This window comes from Pseudonaja textilis, chromosome 1 (genome assembly GCF_049901715.1).
Source record: "Pseudonaja textilis isolate UNSWEBS1 chromosome 1, rPseTex1.2, whole genome shotgun sequence".
In the NCBI taxonomy this organism is placed as follows: Eukaryota; Metazoa; Chordata; class Lepidosauria; order Squamata; family Elapidae; genus Pseudonaja; species Pseudonaja textilis.
The window spans coordinates 324,420,726-324,443,441 of NC_141990.1; the positions used below are offsets into that span (position 1 = coordinate 324,420,726).

The 22,716-nt window shown below is 43.1% G+C and overlaps 1 protein-coding gene and 1 non-coding gene across 4 annotated transcripts in view; both read left to right on the forward strand.

Moving 5' to 3' along the window:
- The window catches only part of PWWP3A (PWWP domain containing 3A, DNA repair factor), a 35,164-nt gene extending 23,245 nt beyond the window's left edge, over positions 1–11,919 (forward strand). For all 3 annotated transcript variants that reach the window (XM_026699085.2, XM_026699082.2, XM_026699083.2), the window contains 6 exons: positions 1,133–1,193; positions 1,875–1,950; positions 4,699–4,749; positions 6,465–6,892; positions 7,271–7,359; positions 10,421–11,919. In XM_026699085.2, coding sequence (XP_026554870.2) covers positions 1,133–1,193; positions 1,875–1,950; positions 4,699–4,749; positions 6,465–6,892; positions 7,271–7,359; positions 10,421–10,496 — 781 coding nt within the window. In that variant the 3' untranslated portion in view covers positions 10,497–11,919. The remainder of the gene's footprint in view (positions 1–1,132; positions 1,194–1,874; positions 1,951–4,698; positions 4,750–6,464; positions 6,893–7,270; positions 7,360–10,420) is intronic.
- A 4,249-nt stretch (positions 11,920–16,168) lies between these two features.
- TRNAN-GUU (transfer RNA asparagine (anticodon GUU)) lies at positions 16,169–16,242 on the forward strand. Its single transcript has one exon. It is a non-coding gene; the product is annotated as a tRNA-Asn (tRNA).
- Positions 16,243–22,716: the final 6,474 nt, after the last annotated feature.

Here is a 22,716-nt window from a genome sequence, read left to right on the forward strand (position 1 = left end):
CTACCTACTTATGTACCTATCTGGGTTAGGCATCTTGGAGGGTTGATTGACATGATAGTGTTCGGGTGTGCATTGCCACTTTTAGTTTTATCATAGATGTCAGCCTTGCGAGGTAGTCCAAACAAGAACACACCCAGAAGTACCAGCTCTACTTCCTTGTAACATTACAGTAACACTGCTAACTACCATTGTGTCAAAATGTTGGTGATACAGACATGCTTGATATGAGTTCAGCAACCGCTGATTGATGCTATAAGTCCCTGTTGCTGAAATGACCTTAAAGGCTATTAAAACATAACAAATAACTAACATAAGGCATTGATTTCCATTGGCATCACACACACACACACACACACACACACACACACACACACACTCCAAATTCTAAAACATTCTCGAAGGTCCATCTCATCCTGGGCACTCCTTGTTTTGAACTATTACCATCTGGCAGATACAGGATAATAAAAACAAGGACAAATTGGCTGAAAAACAGTTTCTATCCCAGGGCAGTAACTCTATTGAATTCTACTGTATAGTGCAATATTAATGCAACATCAGGGGTTTTCAATTCAATGTATAGAATGTAAAGGATGTGTGATTGTGTTTATTTTCATAGTCATAAGGTACACTGACAGTGGTGCTATTCGACCGGTTCTGGAGAGCCGGTAGCGGCAATGAGCAGTGGAGACCGAATCGGTTCTCTTTGCTGCTCTGTGTTTGGCCCACCCACCCGCCTGGGCTCCCATACTCACTTTTATGGCCAGAATTCAAAGCGCAGCTGCTTTGCACGGCGCAGAATAGCGCCGCGTGGCAGCTGCTGCACCAACCAGCATCGCGCAGGCAAAACTAAAACTAAAACAGCACCAAAAGAGAAGGAACTGAGCTTACAAATTCCAGAATTCCCCAATGGGAAGATGGTCCATGTTCTAAACCAGCATCTCTCAACCTCAACCATCTTAAGAAGCGTGGACTTCAACTTCCAGAATTCCCCAGCCAGCATTCTGGGAATTGAAGTCCACACGTCTTATGATGGTCACGGCTGAGAGACACCAGTCTGGATAAAAAGAGGGCTGAAAAAAAATCATGCCTCTGCAGAGGCTAAGGTGTCATTTTCTCTCCCTTCTTGATGCAGGTTCTCTACTTCCCTCAGAAACCTAAAGCACTTTGACTGCAAAGAGAAACAGACGTTGACAGTGAGTAAAGCCTCCGGGAATAAATGCTGCTCGTGCTCTGGCATTGGCCCTATTTCAGGGGGGGTCAAACTCGATTTCACATCAGGGTTGTTGTGTTTGACTTCGATGGGGTGGAGCGTGTCCATGTGGGCAAGGCCATGATGGGTGTGCCCAGCACGATGTCACTTGTGTTGGGGGGCACCTGTGTTATTGTTCATTATCTTTATTGTCAGAGTAAAACATGTCTTCAATGAGATTGGCTGAGCCTGCCTTCGTGTACACCCTCCCCAACACAACTCACAGCGTGGACAGAAGTCCCTAACAGTCCCAGTCTTATTACACTATGGCACCTATTACACTGTGACAACCTGGGCGGGGCTGGGGGAGGGAAAATCTGCTTATGCTCGCAGTTTGTTTTGTCAGCACTCTGCCAGCAAAAACGGAGCTTGGGTGGAGCACGCAGGCCCTCCTAGGCTCCATTTTTGGCTGTGACTGCCTCCTACAGCTCTCTGCCCAGTGAAAAGCTCCGTTTTCAGTGGCAGAGGCACCTCAGGCCGGTCCTTCGCTGTTTCCAGGGAGACACCCCCCCCCATGGGCCAGATCTAAGCACCCCACAGACTGGATCAGGCCCACGGGCACTGAGTTTGACCCCCTCTGCTTCTGTAAGTGGAGTCTGTTTGCCTAATTTGTTTTTCTTCGTAGGAGAAAGCAAGGGAGAACTATAACCGCGAACTCAACTGGTGCATCAGCTTGATTGCAGATTACAGAATTAGAGTAGGTAAGATGGAAAGGCCCAAGGAACTTTTCAAAGCCCACCCTAAATTTATGAGTGGGGGATTCTTCTTTGCAGCTTGATCAACTTTTTTCCTGCATTTTGCAAGTGGAGATTCTACTGCGATCTTCCAACTAGCTTTACAGCTGGTCCTTGACTTACAGCAGTACATTTAGTGACCATTCGAAGTTACAACACCACTGGAAAAAACCCAACTTATGACAGTTTTTCACATTTACAGCTGTTGTAGCATCCCCATGGTCATGTGATCAAAATTCGGGTGGTTTGGCAACTGACATGTATTTATAACAGTTGCAGTGTCCCAGAGTCATGTGATCACTATTTGTAACCTTCCCAGCTGTCTTTCAACAGCCCAAATCAATGTGGGAAGCCAGATTCACTTAACGACCACATGATTCACTTAACCATTGCAGTGATTTGCTTAACAAGTGTGGCACAAAAGGCCTTGCTTAGCAGTGGAAACTTTGGGCAGAATTGAAGTCATGAGTTTCTTCTGCTACTACTGCATTGTCTCCTTTAACTCTTCTTTGCAGACCTGCGGATTGTCCTCAACTTATGACCGTAATAGAGGCTGCCCGTCAAGGTCATAAAGTGGGACCAATACAATTTTACAAGCATTTTTGTAGTGGTCATTAAGCAAACCGATTGATCGCTATAGGCATGGTTTGGCCAAAAACTGGAATTAAATGACCATTTTGTAGCAGATGTGGGCAATTTTAGTGTTCAGGATCTGAATTTCATTTTTTTAAAGGAATTGGTTCTTGGGTAATCTGGGGACATTTACAAGAGGAAATTTACAAGTTTCTAGATCACTTTTTTCAGAGTGTAGTTTTGAAGGGGATAAAGTCCAGGTAGTCCTCAACTTACAGTCACAATTGGGATCAGACCCAAAGGGGTTTTTTCAGGAGACAAATGGACTTTCTTGTTTTTTGTTTTTTTTCAAAGACGCTTCATTTCTCATCCAAGAAATTTCTTCCGTTCTGATAGGAAAGTGGGGAACAGAAAGATTTCTATTCCTCGAAGACAGCTGGTCATTTGCATCCTTTTTAGGGGATCATTGAAGCACTTGGAGGTTTCTCTGTGTCCTCAGGGTCACCTGAGTAGGTGACCACCTAATGGTTCCTGCAGTCTGCATTTTTTTCCTCTGGAAATCTATTTCTACTTCGCACACCATGCAAAGCGTGTTCATCCCTATTGTACAGCAAAAAGTTTGCAGATATTCTCAGTCATGGTTGTCCCAAAGGTGCTTTCTCAGGAGGCATCTAGACTTCTTGAAAGAAAAACCAAGGAAGTCCAGTTTCCTCCTGGAAAAGCATCTTTGGGACAAATCATGACCTGGATGACAGAGAATCTCTACAGACAATTGGGATCAGAAGTTTCGTTGCTGAGCATGGCGGTGTTTAAGCGAGTCACACCTGATTTTATGCTCTCTTTTTGCCACCGTTGTTAAGTGAATCATTAAATGAATCTGGCTTCCCCCATTGACATGCTTGTCAGAAGCTGACTGTGAATACGTGCCGGTTGTCCCAACACCCAAAGTTTGATCCCATGACTGTGGAGATGCTGCAATGGGTGTAAAGTGCGAGGACTGATCATCAGTCACGTTTTTCCGCACTGTTGTAACTTCACCCTAAACAAATGACTGTTAAGTCAAGGACTACCTGTATCAACATTGAGCAAATAAGTTGAGATACTTTGAGTTGATATCATTAAGATAGGATATAAATCTAGTAATAAAACGATAAGCCTTATTTGATTTACATTAACATTGAATATAAGTGATATTGTCCAGCTGTTGTAGTCAAATCATTTTCTCTTTGGGTGATAGTAAATAAGATTATAGTTTGATCATTCTGTAGTTAGAATGTTGGGGGCCTCTTCCAAGGACTGGCACTGCACACAGTCATCCATCCCCAATCTGAGTATTATTCTTGTCCTCCTTGTCACTGGAAGGAAAAAACGATCACAAAAGTGTCTCACTTATTTTGGCCGTGTCATGCTGGGGAATTCATACATGAAAGCAATTACATTTGGAAGAGTTTAGCAGTAAAAGGAAACCAGGCCATCAAAGAACACGGTGGTTGGATACCATCAAGGTTGGAATTTGACACCAGCCAGAGCATAGAAATACTCCAAGAAACAGTGCAAGATTGGAAGATATGGAGAGACCTGATCAGGGGTGGGATTCAAATTTTTTTTAACAACCGGTTCTGTGGGCGTGGCTTAGGTGGTGGGTATGGCTTGGTGGTCATGTGACTGGCTGGGCGTGGCCAACTCAATATCACTCAGATCGAGGCACACATCTCCTCGCCTGGCCTCTCGTGACTGTGGGGATGCTGCAACAGTCGTAAGTGTGAAAAACGGTCATAAGTCACTTTTTTCAGTGCCATTGTAACTTTGGTCCCTCCACACAAGCAAAGTACCAGCAAAGGAGGAAAAAAAACTCCAGAGAAGTTCCTGAGACAGGAAGTCTAGTCCTGCCAAGAATGTAATAAGGGTTAACGGAGAGGCAGTTTCCATAAGCAACACCAGAATGTTTCCTTCCTGCCTTCCTGACAGGATTAGGCCAGTAATTTCTTCTAACAACCAGTTCTCCAAACTGCTTAGAATGTTAACAACCGGTTCTAGCGAATGGGTATGAACCGGTAGAATCCCACCCCTGGACCTGACCCATAATGACCAAGAGATGGACATGACTGCAAAATGGATAACATCACCATCTTGTCTTCTTAGGTTGCCATTCTTTTGTGGGATCCTTCCTGGAATATTGTGCTGATGACATGAGTGAGTAAGCTTCGTTTTATAACTTAAGAAGCCCCCATTCCTTGGAAGAGGGTGGTGCACATTATATAGCAAAATTAAAGCAGCTTAAACACAACAGGGCCTGCTTGGGATTCCTTTTCTGGTAAAACTGTTTTGATGTCATCAATAATGCTCAGCTCCTTCTGCACTTCTATGTATTGACATTCTTTCAACTTCTGATGCTCACCATCCTGAGAGTGTTATCTGTACGCTCTGTTATGGGTAGTCCTCAACTTACGACCATAATTGAACCCGGGAATTGTGGTCGTAAGTTGATGTGGTCGTAAATAGAAGTATCATGAAACCGGACCCAATTTTTGTTATCCTTTTTATGGTGGCCGTTAAGCAAACATTACGGTTGTCAGGACTCCAACAAATCCACCCCTATTCAAATCAGAAGTCTCTAGCCGCATCTCAGAGAAAAGAAAATTGATTTATTAGAAGTGGCCATGTTGGTGTTAGCTGGGTGCAGCCGATACTAAATTACATCATTCATTTCCCCCTTGACCCTGGTCTTCCCCCCACCCCCTGGATGTATATTCTCCAATGGGACACATCCCTAGCCAAGAGTCATCAATCATGTTCTCCAGTAATGTTCTTGCGCTCTTAACAACTTTGGGCTGCCAGGGTGATTATCTAGGCACTTAAGCAATGCATTGTTCCCCCCGCCCCCGCTCCCTTTTTCTGGCAGCTAAAAAGACCAAAGGAGTATCTTTTTAGTTGACAATGGTCTTCAAATGGATGATCCCACAATCATTAGTGGGATCAGTTTTCCCCAATGGGTGTGTTTTTGCCAAAAACTGGCAAAAAAGCATCAGAAATCATTGTGTTAAATTTATATTTACTGGCAAAAAAAATAAAGCGGAAGTACTATGCTCCATCGGTTCGACAAGATTGCCCTGATTAAAAAAAACACTTAATCAGTAATCATTGGTACTTGACCATAAAGATAAAGGTAAAAGTTCCCCTCGGACATATGCACTAGTCATTTCTGGCTCAGGGGAGCGGTGCTGATCTCTGTTACAAAGCCGGAGAGCCAGCGCTGTCCGAAGATGTCTCCGTGGTCTGTAGCTGGCATGACTAAATGCTGAAGGCGCACGGAACCTTCCCACCAAAAGGGGTCCCTATTTTTCTACTTGCATTTTTTACCTGCTTTCGAAACTGCTAGGTTGGCAGAAGCTGGGACAAGTAACGGGAGCTCACTCAGTTACGTGGTGCCAGGGATTCGAACTGCCGATCTTTCTGATCGACAAGCTCAGCGTCTTAGCCACTGAGCCATCATGTCCCTTTGACCATAGGACCCTGCAAATAGTCATAAAGATGGGCCAGTTGTCAAGTGCACAAAATGGAATCACGTAACTGCAGGGTATATGTGTGTGTCCAGCTGTCCTAACTTGAAATGTCATGTGTAATTCGGGGGTGGGGGGTGGTGTCTGTCATAACTTTTAACAGTTGTGAATCAACTTGTTATAAGTCAAAGACCACTTGTAGTTGTATGACAGGGAGAGAAATAGGGATTAGCAACTTTTTAGATCGGGAACTTCAAACTTGGCAACTTTAAGACTTACGGACTTCCAGAACTCCCCAGCCAGCCATGAATTCTGAAGTCCACAAATCTTAAACCTGCCATGTTTGGAGACCCCTGTTTTAGGTGCTGATCCAACTTTGAGCAAAGACCCTGGCTTCTTTTTTTCAAGGCACTCCGGTCCGAAAAGAATCCTTCCCTACTTTATCCCAGATGAGCTTCCGTCAAATGGAGGAGTTGGACAATGGGGAGCTTCTCGCTGAGATAACGCCCCCAAAGCAAGAGAAGAAAATTCTTCCTGACCGGACGCGAGCCGCCCGAGACAAAGCCAACAAACGGATTGTGGAGTTCATTGTAAAAGCCAAAGGAGCTGATGAGCACCTCCGCTCTATCCTGAAGAGCCAGAAACAGTCACGCTGGCTAAGGAAATCCCTCAAAACACCCCGGTATTTAATCCTGGAAACCTACCTGGAGGATGATTATCAGCAGGACCTTGTGCTCAACTACTTAAAGAAAGTTTATCGGGAAGTTGGAGCCAAGAAGCTGCCGGTTAAAAATAGAGACAGTGCCAAATTTGTCCTTGAAGTACTTTTTCCAGAAGTAAGTGAAGTGGGGGACGTGGAAGATAAGCAGAGACTTTATACTGTGTCATTCCCCATGTAAAAACTCAATCCCTCTGGTTGTATTTGACCAGATTAGCATATTGCAGCTCTTCAAGGATTCAGGTGGAAATTTTTCCTAGCCATCCTTGGGAGAACCAGAATATGAATTGAGAGCTTTTTGTTCTGCCACTAAGTTGTAGCCCTTCCTTCCTTCCTTCCTTCCCCCCTCCCCTCTTCCTCCCCCTCTAAACCAATGTTTCTCAGCATTGGCCATTTTAAGAGGTGTGGAATTCTGGGATTTGAAGTCCATACATCTTAAAATGGCCGTGGTTGAGAAGCACTGCTCTAAACAGTGCCCTTTTCTTTTTGTCTCCAGGCCATCATTTATGCAATTTCTGCTGTGGATCAGATAGACTACAAGACAGCAGAAGAAAAATACATCAACGGACCTCCAGTGAGCAAAAGGTATCTGCTCAGACCTTCATCCCATATATAAGTCTGCCTACCTCACACAATAAGTCTGCCTACCTCACACAATAAGTCTGCTTACCTCACATAATCTGTTGTGTGCCTGTCACATTATGCAGTGGCAATTTTTTTTCCAGCTATCCCACACCTGGTACTTCTAGACATGTTGGGATTGCAGTATGAAGATGGTTACTCTAGGAATTCTGGAATTATGTCTGTCTGTTTCTGTTTGTGAATCTTCCTTCCTTCCTTCCTTTCCTCCCTCCCTCCATTAGATATCTCCTTCCTTCTTTCTTTCTTTCTTTCTTTCTTTCTTTCTTTCTTTCTTTCTTTCTTTCTTTCTTTCTTTCTTTCTTTCTTTCTTTCTTTCTTTCTTTCTTTCTTTCTTTCTCTGATTCTCAGGTTTGCCATTGCCTGATCTTAAGTCTGACATTGGTCCAAAGCTCCCCAACTGTCTTTGTGCCTAAGACAGAATTACAGACCTCACAGCTTCTGGATTTCTAGCCTGCTGCCTTAACCATTATCCCAAACTGCTTCTCTTAGACATATATATTTTATATATTCTACACAGTTTTCATATATGAAGTGGAATGAAGCGTTGTCATCCTTTCACAAATCTCGGACTTACCAAAAAGAAATGCCAGTCAAATCCAGCTTTCCTGCTAAGATTTCAAAAGCAAAATTTGTCCAACCAAATATTGTGTTTCCCCAAAAATATGACCTACCCCAAAAGTAAGCCCTAGTTTGATTTTTACATGTGCACCCAATATAAACCCTACCTCCAAAATAAGCCCTAGTTAAGACCCCCGCCCACTCCAGGATACACGGGGTGGGGTGAGGCGCATGGGTAAAAATTAAGCCAGTGGGGGTGGGGTAGAGCTGCCCTACTTACCAGGCCTCGCATACCCAATACTTGCCTTGCCGGCCCACTTCTTCTTTGGCCGGTTGCTGCCGCTTGTATAGTGTATAGTGTGCAGAAGCCTGATGATGGCAGATGAGATTCTGCCGAAATGTTGCTACAACTTTAAAAGCACAACTACAACGATGTGGGAAAATACCCGAACAAAGCTGAATGTCATACATGTAAGTACCCGTGAAAACTTAAGAAAACATATATATATGTGTGTGTGTGTGTGTGTGTGTGTTTCTGAGGTTCTTGCGGGTATTTGTATGTGGATCTTTGGTTATTCGGGTTTTCTCACGTAAGATTGGAAGTATCTAGAACAGCGTTTCGATGAAGTCTCATTCATCATCTTCAGGCTTGTGTCTTGGCTCTGTGCTTCTCAAAGTGCTCACTCTGAGAAGCACGGAGCCGAAGACACAAGCCTGAAGATGATGAATGAGACTTCATCGAAACGTTGCCTAGATACTTCCAATCTTACGTGGGAGAAAACCTGAATAACCAAAGATCCATACACACACACACACACACACACACACACACACACACACAAGACGTCTTTTCAAATGGCGATGACCGCCCAGTAGATGCGTCATCGCCATTTGCCACTTCCTACCAGCTTCCCCATTAGCTTTGCTTGGGCGAAACCAGCAAGGAAAGTCTCCAACGGCAGTCCCGTGATTGTGGGATGCCATAATTGTGAGGCGGTGCTAAGCGCCCCAGTCGCATTCACGTGACCAGAGTGAGACTGTGCCAGCTGCAACTTAAGGACCGGCTGCAAACCACCTGGTTCGTTGGGAGTTCATAATTTCGGAGAGTTGCTGAACAAGTGGTCGTTAACGGAGGACTCGCTGTATTCCTGTCAGAGCGAGCCGGGTTTAGAAGGGCTGTTTTACTGTGCCTCCTTTCTCCTTTCTCCCCTCCTAAATCAGGACATCCTGAATATTGCAGCTTTTTGTTTTCCTTCTGGGGACCATATTTCTTCTCTCTCCATCATTCTTCAGGACACCCAGCTGTATCGCACCAATTTAATAAACTGTCATTAGGCAGCTAGCCTTTATTTATGGCACTATACAGGTAGTCCTCAACTTACAGCAGTTCATTTAGTGACCATTCAAGGTTACAACATCACTGAAAAAGGTGACTTATGGCTGTTTTTCATCCTTAAGATCATTGCTGTAACCCCAGGGTCACATGATCCAAATTCAGATATTGGTGACTGACTCATGTTTATGACGGTTGCAGTGTCCTGGGGGTGTGTGTCATGTGATCCCTCTTTGCGACCTTCTGATGAGCAAAATCCACGAGGAAACCGGTTTCACTTAACAACCAGGTTACTAATTTACCAGCTGCAGTGATTCACTTAACAACGGTGGAAAGAAAAATCACAAACTGGGACAAAGCTCGCTGAACAAATGTTTGGCTTAGTGACAGAAATGTTGGGTTTAATTGTGGTCATAAGTTGAGGCCTACCTGTAATTCTGCTCCATAAAAAAATATATATCAGGGCATTTCAAAATCATAGTTTGAACAACAATAAAACTACAGGTAATCCTCAACTTTACAACCATTTGATTAGTGACTGTTTGAAGTTACAGTGGCACTGAAAAAAAATTGCCTTACAACCAGTCCTCCCACTTATGACCATCGCAGTAGCTCCTACAGTAACTTGATCAACCGGCATGTATCTTACAATGACTGCAACGTCCTGGGGTCACGGGATTGCCATTTGTCACCGTCCTAGCCAACTTCCAACAAGCCGGCCAGGTTTGCTTAACGGCCATATATGATTCACATAACAACCACATGACTTGCTTAATGACTACAGCAGTTTGCTTAACAGTGGCAAAAAGGTTGCAAAATTGGTCACGGCTCATTTAACAACCATTCGGATTAGCAGCAGAAATTCTGGTCACAGACGTGGTCATAAGCTGAGGACTTCTTGTATAACATTGTTTACAAACGTTTCTACTGGGAAGTCTCTGGCAGTGTAAGAAATAAAGCTTGACGATCAAGCATTTACGGCTGAAGGGAAGACAATTGATGTTGAGTTTTATTGTGTAAAAAGAAACTAGGGAGCAAAATCTCAGGGTTTCGGCTTCCCCCATTGCTAGAGGTTTGTTTTGTTTGCTTGCAACTTTTTTTTAAATCCTTCAGGGAAAGAGAAGAATTTGAAAAAGAAATCCAAGAGGAGAAGCAAAGTTGTGCCAAGAAAACAAGAAGCCATCTGTAAATAAACTCTGAAGTTCTTTTTCCATCCATTTATGTACTGAGTCCTGTGAGGGAGATTAAATTCTGTGGTTTTGTACAGAGTATTAAATTTATTACATATATATATAAATAGAGATGTATATGAAAGAGATGTCTATGAAATAGGAGGAATCGGGATGCCTGCTGTTTCCTCCGTCTCCATTCAGTTAGAAATAAATGAGTTGTGTTTGGTCTGTCTCAACGAATCTCGGCTACATAAGAAGCTGCCTCCAGTTTGAAGCACATTTTAAAATTATATGAATAAGTATCAGCTCCTTATAGACTTGATTGTGATTTGAGCCCACCGTTGACTCTGGACAACGTTTGAAATGGCTCTCATATCTATTTAGCCAGAAGCAACATACATGTATGTATTGCAGACTCTTCTCTCTTCTGTTCTTCAGTTATCGGGGTGGCTAAGATTCATTCAGTCTGTTCTGATGCTAAGTTGTAGGACCAGGCACACTTCCAGACTTATTCAGAAGTGCTTTGGACTGTGGACGAAGGCAGCCATTCTTTACTACTCATTAAAGCAGCTGCCTCCTTGTTTAAGCCTGAAAAAGCTTGGTTTCCTTTTATGAATTGGTTCATTAAATCAGCCGTATTTTAATGCAACTTTTAAAGATACCACATGTTTCAGCCTAGAAGCCTGTGGGGGAAAACGTGTTGCTTCAGTGAGCAGCAGGAAGCTGCTACGTTCAACAACTTCTGAAGACCTTCTGATTAATTCTGGAAGCATGGCGATAGCAACGTAGAAAATGTTTTCAATTTCAAATGTTTTTGAGCCTAGAATACTCAACTTTAAGTTATGAAAAACCTCATTTTTGAGCTCAGAATCGCTGTTTCACACTTTGAACAATTGTTCTGACACTTTTCTGACCTCAGAAAATCTTATTTCAAGCTTGGAGTATTGAGTAATGGCCTTTTCTTATTTTATACATTTTGCATAATTCCTAATTGTGAAGTGTGCATTTTAAAAATACAACATTGTTTAAAGCAAGGGTTGGGGAAATCTGGCCCTTTAATGACTTGTGGAACTTCAACTAATTCCTGGCCAGTTCAGGAATAATGGGAGTTGGAATTCCACAAGTCGCAAAAGGGCCAGAGTTCACTAACCCTGCTTTAAACAATATTGTTGTCTAAAATCAATTGCTTTTCATTTTTATAAATCTGCTTACATCATCAACCAAGACATTCTGCAATGCCACACTTATCCTACCATATTGTATTTTGTAATTCTGGATCAATTTATTTTTTTTGGGGGGGCGGGGGGAGAAATGCGGATGACATTCAGTTGTCTCCATTTTTATTGACTGTACTGACATTCCTTATGACATCCCACACTGTGACTTTCGTGTTTTGTAATTTTGGAAAAAAATAAAATAAAAATAACTTTCAGTGCTTCACATTGTAGTGTCGTGTCTTCTTAAAAAAAGGCCTCGGAAGTGCAGATAGTCTTCGGCATTTAGCGACCATTCTTAGTTAACAATGGTACTGAAAAAAAAGGATTTGACCATTGGTCTTTGGACGTAGGACAAGGGTCCCCAACCCCCAGGCCACATCCCAATACTGGGCCGTGACCAGGGGTGATCTGCGACCGGTTCACCCATAGCTAATTTTATGGCCGGTTCAGCAAGCGGCAAATCCCGCCTGTGGCTGGCCCTGCCCACCCCGCTCCACCCCTCCAAGGAATCCCCACACGGCCTGTTTTGGATGCCAGGTAAGTGCAGGGCCCACGCAGAGGCTCGGTCAATCCAGGTACAGGTGTTCTTCGACCTACAACGGTTTGTTTAGTAACTGAACAGCGCTGGAAAAAAGTGGCCGATGACCGTTCTTCACACTTACAACCTTGCACCATCTCCATGGTCACGGGATCAAATTTCAGATGCTTGACAACACTCTTATTTATGACGGTTGCAGTGGTGCCTTTTTCCAACCTTCCGACAAGCAAAGTCCATCGGGAAACCATGTTCGCCTAACAACCATTGTTGCTAACTTAACGGTGGCAGCAAAGATCCTAAAAAGGGCAAAAAACTCACTTAACTGTCACGCTTAGCTACAGCAAAATAACACCTACCTCAACTTTTCCTAAAAATGTCCAATTTCAGTTGGGTTCAATAAAGGATTCCTGAGGAGGGGATGGCCCACTTTTATTTCAGAACTGGTAAAACCATTTTTTAAAAGGATGCACATAACAATAGATCCAGCTCTACGCCCGCTCCTTGCAAGCCAAAAAATAGGTAGGTAGATGTGTAGGTGGGGGGGAACGCAGGGAGAGAGAGAGAGAGAGAGAGGTTGCTGGATGGAGGATTCTGGGAGTTGAAGTCCATACATGTTAAAGTGACTGAGATTTAGAAAAGGTTCCTTTAGTCAACCTGCTGAAAACCAAATCTGGCCCTAGGTTCTGCCTCAGTTTATCTTCCCAATAAGCAACTGAGTCAGAAGATCATTTTAAAAAAAAGTTTATTAGGGTACGCTGATAAAGTGGGATCTCTCTATGAAAAAGGAGGGAGAGAAACCTGAGCCTCATGTTACCCTCCTTTTTATAGTTAACCCAACAAAGAAAAGGCAGGAGGAAAGCAGATTGGATAGAAAAAAAGTGACCTCCCTTTTGCATAGGAAATCAGTTAACATGGAGTCAAACGTGTTATATATTTGCACCACGTAATAGCACACATGTTCATTAAAATGAGCTCTGACCTCCGAAGGGGTGTAACTGTAAGGAAAAAAGGTTGTATGGAGTTCACAAAAGAGATAAACCAGATCCCAATTTGGACTAACAGTTTTTTTCTTAGCTGGAGCTAGTCTCCAGCTAATTTATCAACTTAGGAACATTAAAAGCCAATAAACCTGAACATCCTTTTAAGAGAGAAAATGAATCAAATTAAAATACAAAGTAACTACATTAACAAATCACAAAATCTATGTTCTTTGCCCTTCACTGCCCAGCTGGAGTCCCAACTCCCACCCAACAGCTGTTCAAAGCAATGATTGGAAACTTCTTAAATCCTAGGCAGCCTTTCCATTTTGAGGACAGCACAAAACCTGGTCCGTGTTGTTGCAGGCTGGGCAGGTCTTTGTCCACAATGGTTAGGGGTAGTTGACTGCTGAATTTGTTGAATTTCACAGGAGAAAATCCTCTTCCCACTACTGGGAAGCTGTTTCCCTGGTAGTCTTTTAATTTAATTTGGTGGGACTCTAGTTGCTGTCTGGTTATTCTTGGCACTGCCTTCTTTATTGTTGCCCATGACACTATGGAGATATATGACCCACTATCTAGCTCCATGTTGCATAGTTCTTCTGCAATCTGCATGGTGATGTGCATTTTTAAAAAATTTATAGGCACCAGAGTGTCCTATTGTTGTCTGATTATAGTCTCTGTCTCTCGAGGCTCCACTTTCCTCCTGCCGGTAGTTTGAATTTGGTGCCTTCGTATATCTCCTTTTGTAGTTGCCCATGTGGCTGCCTCTGACTTGGACAGGCAGGCAGACTTGCTCTGCAAGCTTCTGCGATGTGCCTTCTCTTTTCACACCGTCTGCATATGGTGTCTTTAAACCTGCATGCCGACCTGGGGTGATTTCCCTTGCATCCTGAACACCAGGGAGGCCTCTGCTGTGCTTCACTTTGCCCCATTCACCCGTCTGATCTGATTCTACAAATTTCTTCTTCTTCCTCCATATTCCCCTCTTCTTCCTCTTCTTCTGGGTATCTAGCATCTGTGTCAGCTTTGGAAGCCATATTGAGATCCAATGCTCCCACGCTGCCACAATTGAGCCTGGGAAAGTGGGAGGGGGGGAATTCATTGGAGTATTTCTAGTTAGACATAATAAAATTCTTTTTCTGATTCAAGGTCAGGTCGTGTTGTGCATAGCTGGCCTATATAAGCCATCATGAGCCTCTGTGGCGCAGTGGTCAGAGTGCAGTACTGCAAGCTACTTCTACTGCAGCCAGCTGCCTACAATTTGGCAGTTCAAATCCCACCCGGCTCAAGGTAGACTCAGCCTTCCATCCTTCTGAGGTGGGTAAAATGTGGACCCAGATTGTTGGGGGCAAAATGCTGACTCTGTAAACCACTTAGAGAGGGCTGTAAAGCACTATAAAGCGGTATATAAGTCTAAGTGCTACTGCTATAGTGAAAGGAAGTCTTACTTTGGGATGGATGGTGATTGGGCCATGTGATGTAGTGATGGGTGTAGTGGATGGATTTGTAGTTTTTACTTATTGCAAGGAAGCCCAGAACTTTCAGATTCGGGATTCCCCAGTTTGTGCCAATTACTATCCAAATAAAAGGAACTTTTGAGAGATGCCTGTCTCGGAGTTATTGGTTGGAATGGAGGTTTTGTTGGAATGCTGACAGTCTGCCCGCCATGGAGGAGTTGTGGGAGCTTCATCACTTGAGACTTTCAAGAAGAGATTGGACTACCATTTGTCAGAAATGGTGTAAGGTCTCCCGCTTGGATGGGGGTTGGACTAGATGACCCACAAGGTCCCTTCCAACTCTGATTATCTGTTAGATTCAATCTCGGCTGGAAAAGATGGCCGTCCGTTGCCAGGCGGTGAGGGTCCTTTGTTCTCTCCTAGGATTCCCACCTTGGTCGCCAGTGTTAAATTGGGGGTCTGAGTGAAGAGGCAGGACAGCGTAGGGCAGGTTAAGGAACTCCTTTACATTTGGCTCTGGAAATAACAAACTGCCGTGGCTTTTCCTGCAGGTCTTTTTACAGGTTGCTGTCCAAATTTTCATTCACTGGCATCCGTTCGTTTTCCCGCTTGGCAAATGAACCAATGGGGGAAGACTATGTCACAGACTCTCCTCATTGACTAGTCAACACCTATCATGATGATGATGATTAGAAGTAAATAGAAGTAGAAGTAGTAGTGGTGGTGGTAGCAATCGTACAGACTCAGCCCAAGCTACCCCACAGGATTGTTGTGGAAATCCCCTTGCAATCTGCTTTAAAGAAAGGCTTCAGAGATACATTTAGCAAACAAATGACAGAGCTTAGCAACTATTGTAAGGTTATTTGTTGTTTTTATGAGTTTTTATTCTGCTTTAATTGTAAGTTGCCCAGAGTGATGGGAGTGAAGGAGGGAGGGAGGGAAGAAGGGTAAGGAAAGGAAAGGAAAGGGAAAGGGAAAGAAGGAAGGAAGGAAGGAAGGAAGGAAGGAAGGAAGGAAGGAGGGAGGGAGGGAGGGAGGAGAGGAAGGAAAAGGAGAAGAAAGGGAGGAAGGAAAGGGAAAGAAAGAAAGAAAAGAAAGAAAGAAAGAAAGAAAGAAAGAAAGAAAGAAAGAAAGAAAGAAAGAAAGAAAGAAAGAAAGAAAGAAAGAAAGAAAGAAAGAAAGAGGGAGGGAGGGAGGAAAGAAAGGAAAGGAAAGGAAAGGAAGGAAGGAAACTTTCCAAGGCACGCTCTATTTGTATACTCCTTAGTCCCATAGGTGCTTTTTTCAAGAGGCAACTGGACTTTCTGGTTTTTCAAATTTTCAAGAACCAGAAAGTCCAGTTGCCTATTGAAGAAAAAAGCACATTTGATACAACCATCCCCTGAATGACTGAGAATCTCCTTAGACATTTACTCCTCTGTATTTACATTCTGGTTCAGCATCCAGTATTGTAACTTCCTCCTTAAGAGTCATGGCAGAAGCCCTGGAAACAGCTTGGTCTCTGTGGCGCAATCGGTTAGCGCGTTCGGCTGTTAACCGAAAGGTTGGTGGTTCGAGCCCACCCAGGGACGCAGGCAATTCACTTTTTCCCCCCTCCTGTTTATTTTTAAAATACCTTGCAGATTTGTAGTAAAAACGCCTTTCAGACTCATAATCAACGAAACGCAACTACTTTTCCGGACAAAAATGAAAGTGAGAGAAAAAAAAGAACGGGTTTCAGCTGGGAGGGCAATAAGGCTTCTGCCCTTAGCCAAGATGGCCGCAATGGCTTCACAAGAAGGCCAAGGATTTAGGGAAAAATCCGTTCTTCTGAATGAAGTCCTCACTTGCGAAAATCCATCTTTGGTAACTGGAGCAAAAGAAAGAGACCTAATTCATCTGCTGATCTCTTAAAATGATAACAGGTAGAGAAGATCCTCCAGAGTTTCTCAACCTCAAGCACTGTGGTGGACTGGCATTTGAAATGAGACGCAGGGAAAACGTCTGAGCAGATGCCAGCCCTGAGTAGACCCAGGTACCAGCTTTTATTGAGAACAAAATGCATATACAGAAAACAAGTGACCTCAACAGGATGTTATTTCCACAGGATATATAGGAAGAGAATAAACAGGATGAGAATATACATCTGCGGAAATTCCCATGGGAATGGCTCAGCTATTCCCTTGGGAATGGCTCAGCTATATACTATGACCTTTCACTGACATATCTGGTCCTCTAAGCTTCGCAGGTCCTAACAGGACAAAAACACCCATAGCAGGCGGAAATGCCCCCCACCAGAGGCATTTTTAGTCCCTAGATCTATGCAAAGCTATACAAGGACCCACAGAATAAAATATATTACCACATTCCCTCCTTTTTTATTTATTCAAAGATAGGGGTGTTTTAGTGGCATAATACACAGTTCCTTCGCGACTTTCGCGACTTGGTCCCATACGTTGAAAAGCTGAGGTACACATTTGAAATAGATTAGGAATACATTGAATACAGCAACATAACATAATAAGTATAATAACAATTGTCACAACTAATTGAAGCAATGAACGTAACCATGAGCCGTCAGGAAGCCAATCCCATAGCAAAGCCCAAGGTGACTTATCAAAGCCATCTTTTCCTGCTTCGTGTTCAGCTATGCGGTCTTCCATATCGTGAACAGTTCTTGTAATGTTAGGCTCATAATTATGTATGAAGATACAACAATGTGAATGAATTAAGGCACAAACTCCTCCTTTAGCAGCTAATATTATGTCTAAAGCATAACGCTTTTGTAAAAGTAATTTGGCGAATTTCAGACACTTCTTCATTTAACATCTTAATGCTCTTAACAGTATTATTAAACATAGCAACAGTGAAATTATTTAAAATATGCAGATCCCGATAATTCATAGCCACTCCCAAAGGTGGTAATGCCGCCCTGGAAAGTTGAGTTAACCACCACCCTCCCGTGGTGAGACCCGAATCCACCTCCCTCCTGTTACGAATCCGGGCCTTGGGCAGTTGGTCTAACTTATATATTACTGGGATGACATGCCCAATCGTACACACCCCAGACCAATCCTTTGGCCATTGTTGATAAGCAGTATCCCCACATAGCAGCCATAACCCATCCGGAAGAGGAAAGTATTTTAAATGCTTATGATAGATATTATTGGAGGCCTGGCTTTCCCAACCCCACATTAGCCACATCCAAGTACAGAGAACATATGCCCGTGACCAATGTCAGGCCTCTTAGTGGTTGTCCGATTTACACAACAGTCACGGGAAACTTTCAAAGCCTTGGATAACGTAGAAGATGTCCGATTTATGCAGTTGCTCTTACTAGTAATGCTTTTTACACATTTCATACATCCTCCTTCCAAAGGAATCACCTTCTTACAGGGTGTGGTATTTCCCAGCAAAATAGATTGAGTCCCTACAGGGGGGCGGTAATAACAAACCGATGCTTTGGTAGTGAAAGTTACCTTTGTTGTGAATAATGTTTGATTCCACTTTTCGGGGTCTGGACCCCAGTAAAGCCAATGTTTAAAATCATTATAATCAAAATTAGCACTGTTTTGCTCATTCAAAGGAATACCATGTAACAAAACTCCACCTTTCCCAGACCCAGGCATGTGCATACAAAGCCAACAATTAGTTACATTTAAACCCTTAGCTGCCATCCGAATGTCCTTGATGTAGGAATTTTCTTTCCATAAATTATCACCAAGGTCTCTAGTTTTTGAGATAATAGCAGTTCTCCGCCTCCGTATTAGAGTCCGTGGAGGCATAAGACGAATGGAAAGAGAGTCTGTGTAAGGTAACTTAGGTAACTCCAATTGACATCTATATTGTCCATAGTCTGAAACAGAAACATTAAACAGGATCAGAGTTGTAGCACAGGTTGAAGATATAACATCCCTATCAGGTCCCGAGCAAAGAATGTCCCGACCCTTATGCCAGGACCAATATGCTGGAAAAATCAAAGGACGCCGCTGTTTGCAGATTAATTTAGTCTGATTCCCCAAAGGAACCTGCTGCATACAAGTTGATAACCTCAGACAAGCAGTCATCCGCCGCGCCTGGACTGCCGGCATCAAGAGAATCAGGAACCACAGGTACGGAATCAGGAACCACAGAAATGCCATCCTGAGAATCAGGAACCTCCCTCACTGGCACCTGCGAAGACGCCTGTGAATGATCAGGCCGAATACATCGACCAGGAACCCAACGAATTTGACCAAGATGTTCTACTGCTGCATAACCACGTCCCCACGTAATCAGTTCAGCGGAAACCCATGCCGGATCCGGAAGGAATCGCACCAACACTCGAGGCCTCACTGCATCTGTAGAAGGAGAAGAAAAATGCCTGCTGGCCGCACTCGCAGGGGGTTACCAGACAAATTTAAAAATTTAAAGTATACAAGGCTAGATTTAATTGATCTTGAATTGCCGGAAGCCCCAGGAGTTTCCCTCCTTTTTTATTTAATTTAGCTAACATGTTCTTGAGCGTGCCATTATAACGCTCCACAATAGCCTGTCCTGTGGAATTGTATGGAATTCCAAATTTATGTTCCACAGACCACTGTTTGCAAAACTGATCAAAGACTGTGCTCCGATAAGCTGCACCATTGTCTGTTTTTAAAGTTTGAGGCGTACCAGCAACTGAAAATGTCTTAATGCAATGATTGATGACATGTTTAACCGCTTCACCTCTTTGAGGAGTAGCCATTAGGAATCCTGAATAAGTATCTACTGTCACATGTATATACTTCCAAGGTGCAAATGATGGATACTGAGTAACATCCATTTGCCAAATCATTGAAGGTTTCAACCCCCTGGGGTTGACTCCCATAGGAATAGCCGTGCCCTGTTTTGAACAAGTTGGACATTGCTGAATTATGGCAGCAGCTTCTGCAGCAGTAAGCTTGAATTGATGTGCCAACGCTTTAGCATTTTGATGAAAATAACTATGGCTGTCCCATGGCTGGACAGTGAGAACTGAAGTTACAGCACTGTCAGCTTTGGCATTGCCTTGTGATAAAATTCCAGGTAAATTACTATGGCTACGAATATGGACAACAAAACACACATTCACACACGCTGCTCCAAACATCCTTGCAACAACAAAAGCAAACGTAGAATATTGGGTGATATTCCAGGAGACAAATAAGAACCTGCTACAAAGGGTAACAAGTTATATACGTACAAAGAATCCACTATTAGATTAAAATCCTGATTTTGAAAATTTTGAAAAGCCAAAACCACAGCAGCAAGTTCTGCCTGCTGGGCAGACTTCTGCTCTGATGTCACTTTTGTATGCCAAATTCCAGATTTATCTTTCCAAACACAAGCACCAAACACAAAAAAATTTTCTCCATCAGTAAAAACTTTAGGAGCATCTGATATACTGATTTAGGTCACACTCTGTCCCATTGATCTCTTTTTTTGCTGACTTTGATCCCTCCAGGAGCCCAACATTGCGCTTTAAAATGTCCAGGCTTCCCACAATTGAAAAAAGTTTCTTTATTATTTCCTGCCTGCAGAGCCAGAGCTAAAGTCTCCATGTTAAAAGTCTGACTCCCCACCTTCCTACATGCGTTTATCAAATCTGTGATCTCTCGCTTTCCACTCGCAATAAGTGGATTAAGGATCTTTTTGCGATCTACATTAGCCTGATCTACCGCTAACTTCAAAAGCAATTCATTCCGGGCAAATTGGTTGTCAATTTGCCTTTCAATAGCCACTTTCAATCTACTAATGAAATTTTCATAGGGTTCATTGTTCCCTTGTTTGATGTTAGTAAAGGTCTTCTCACCACCTTCGCTATCAGGGAGAGCCCCCACGGCTTGGAAATTAACTGGGAGAAGAACGAACCCCTCCTCAGGCATTCCATCTCTCTGTTGATTTAAAGCAGCATCTACACCAATTTCTACTGGATTAAGTTGAATTTCCACTCCAAATTCTACCAAATCATCTCCTGATAATTCCCCTCTATTTGTTGCTTCCTGAATAGCTGCAGTAACTGCATCTACTTGAACTCTTAAAGGCAAACTCTTCTCTTCTGACAAAGTATTTTCAGTGCCTGACAGTCCTCTGGATTTATCTGGAGGTGCTGTCGGTGGCAATATACGTACCGCATGGTAAGGCGGCAAACCTTCTTCAGGGGTGCTAGGAGCGGTTGTTCATGCGTAGCTAATGCATCCATAACCACCCTCCAGGTTAACAAAATTGAAGAAGGGGCACGAGGCTCCTCGTGCAAAAATTTCCCTATCTTTCTCCAGCACTCTACTTTAATACTACCTCCCTCTGGATAACACGGAATATGTTTCCAAACATACTGTAATAAATCCTCAATTTCTTTCTTTCCTACTTCATGTCCTCTACTATGAACTCCAAACTTAAACCTATTCCCCGTGATTTCTCTCATTTCCCTAATGTGCCCTGTCTGAGCCTTCGAGAAATCTCCTCCCATACTTACGAAAAGAATCTATCTCCGTCCAGCGAAGAAGATGAGGGCCCAGTCGACGTCCGCGACGATGAGTATGGGATGCGGGAAACGTATAGCTTTCAAGCTATCACGCCAAAACGTATAGCCTTCCAAACTATCACGTCGGGGTCACCACTTGTGGTGGACTGGCATTTGAAATGAGACGCAGGGAAAACGTCTGAGCAGATGCCAGCCCTGAGTAGACCCAGGTACCAGCTTTTATTGAGAACAAAATGCATATACAGAAAACAAGTGACCTCAACAGGATGTTATTTCCACAGGATATATAGGAAGAGAATAAACAGGATGAGAATATACATCTGCGGAAATTCCCATGGGAATGGCTCAGCTATTCCCTTGGGAATGGCTCAGCTATATACTATGACCTTTCACTGACATATCTGGTCCTCTAAGCTTCGCAGGTCCTAACAGGACAAAAACACCCATAGCAGGCGGAAATGCCCCCCACCAGAGGCATTTTTTAGTCCCTAGATCTATGCAAAGCTATACAAGGACCCACAGAATAAAATATATTACCACAAAGCACTTTTAAGATGTGGGAACCTCAAGGCCCAGAATTCCCCCAGCCAGCAGGTTAGCTGAGGGGAATTCTGGGGGTTGAAGTCCACATATTTTTAAAGTGCTTGAGATTGAGAAAAACGGGGAGGTGAAAATAATTTGCAAAGCAAATGCGGGGAAGAAAGGGGTGCAGGGGGCTTCCCAAAGCTTAATTTTTCTGCCCGGTTAAATAATGGCTGTCCTGCAAAAAGTGTGTTGAGAGTTGTGGTTTTAGTAGAAAGAAATGGAAAAATGGATGAGAGTGAGCATTGTTTCTCGGTGTCATAACAATATATGCATAATTTTGTATGTATTATGTGTATGTAGTGAATAGAATAGAATAGAATAGAATAGAATAGAATAGAATAGAATAGAATTCTTTATTGGCCAAGTGCAATTGGACACACAAGGAATTTGTCTTGATGCAAATCCTCTCAGTGTACATAAAAAGAGAAGATACATTTGTCAAGAGTCTAGAATCATCAGGTACAACGCTTAATAATAATCATAGGGTACAATAAGCAATCAAATCATCCTAGGAAACAGTCAATATAAACTGTAAGGATACAAGCGACAAAGTTACAGTCATACAGGCACAAGTGGGAGGGGATGGGCAATAAGGAGTAATGAGAAGATTAATAGTAATAGTAATGCAGACTTTGTAAATAGTTGGACAGTGTTGAGGGGATTATTTGTTTAGCAGAGAGATGGCGTTCAGGAAAAAAACTGTTCTTGTGTCTAGTATATTGGAGGTGGTGACCCTTTGAGAGCTACATGCAACAAAATTTCATTTTAATGTATGCCGATTAGCGTACATTCAAAGTGACGATAAGGTTAGTCTGACAGAGGTCTCCAAACTTGGCAACTTTCTTGTGGACTTCAACTCCCAGAATTCCTCAGCCAGCTATTTTGGGAATTGGAGTCCACAAGTCTTTAAAGTTGCCAAGTTTGGGGACCCCTGGTCTAAGCCTACTTCTAAGAAAAGGAAAGAGGAAAAAATTAAATGAATGCCCCAGAGAAGCAA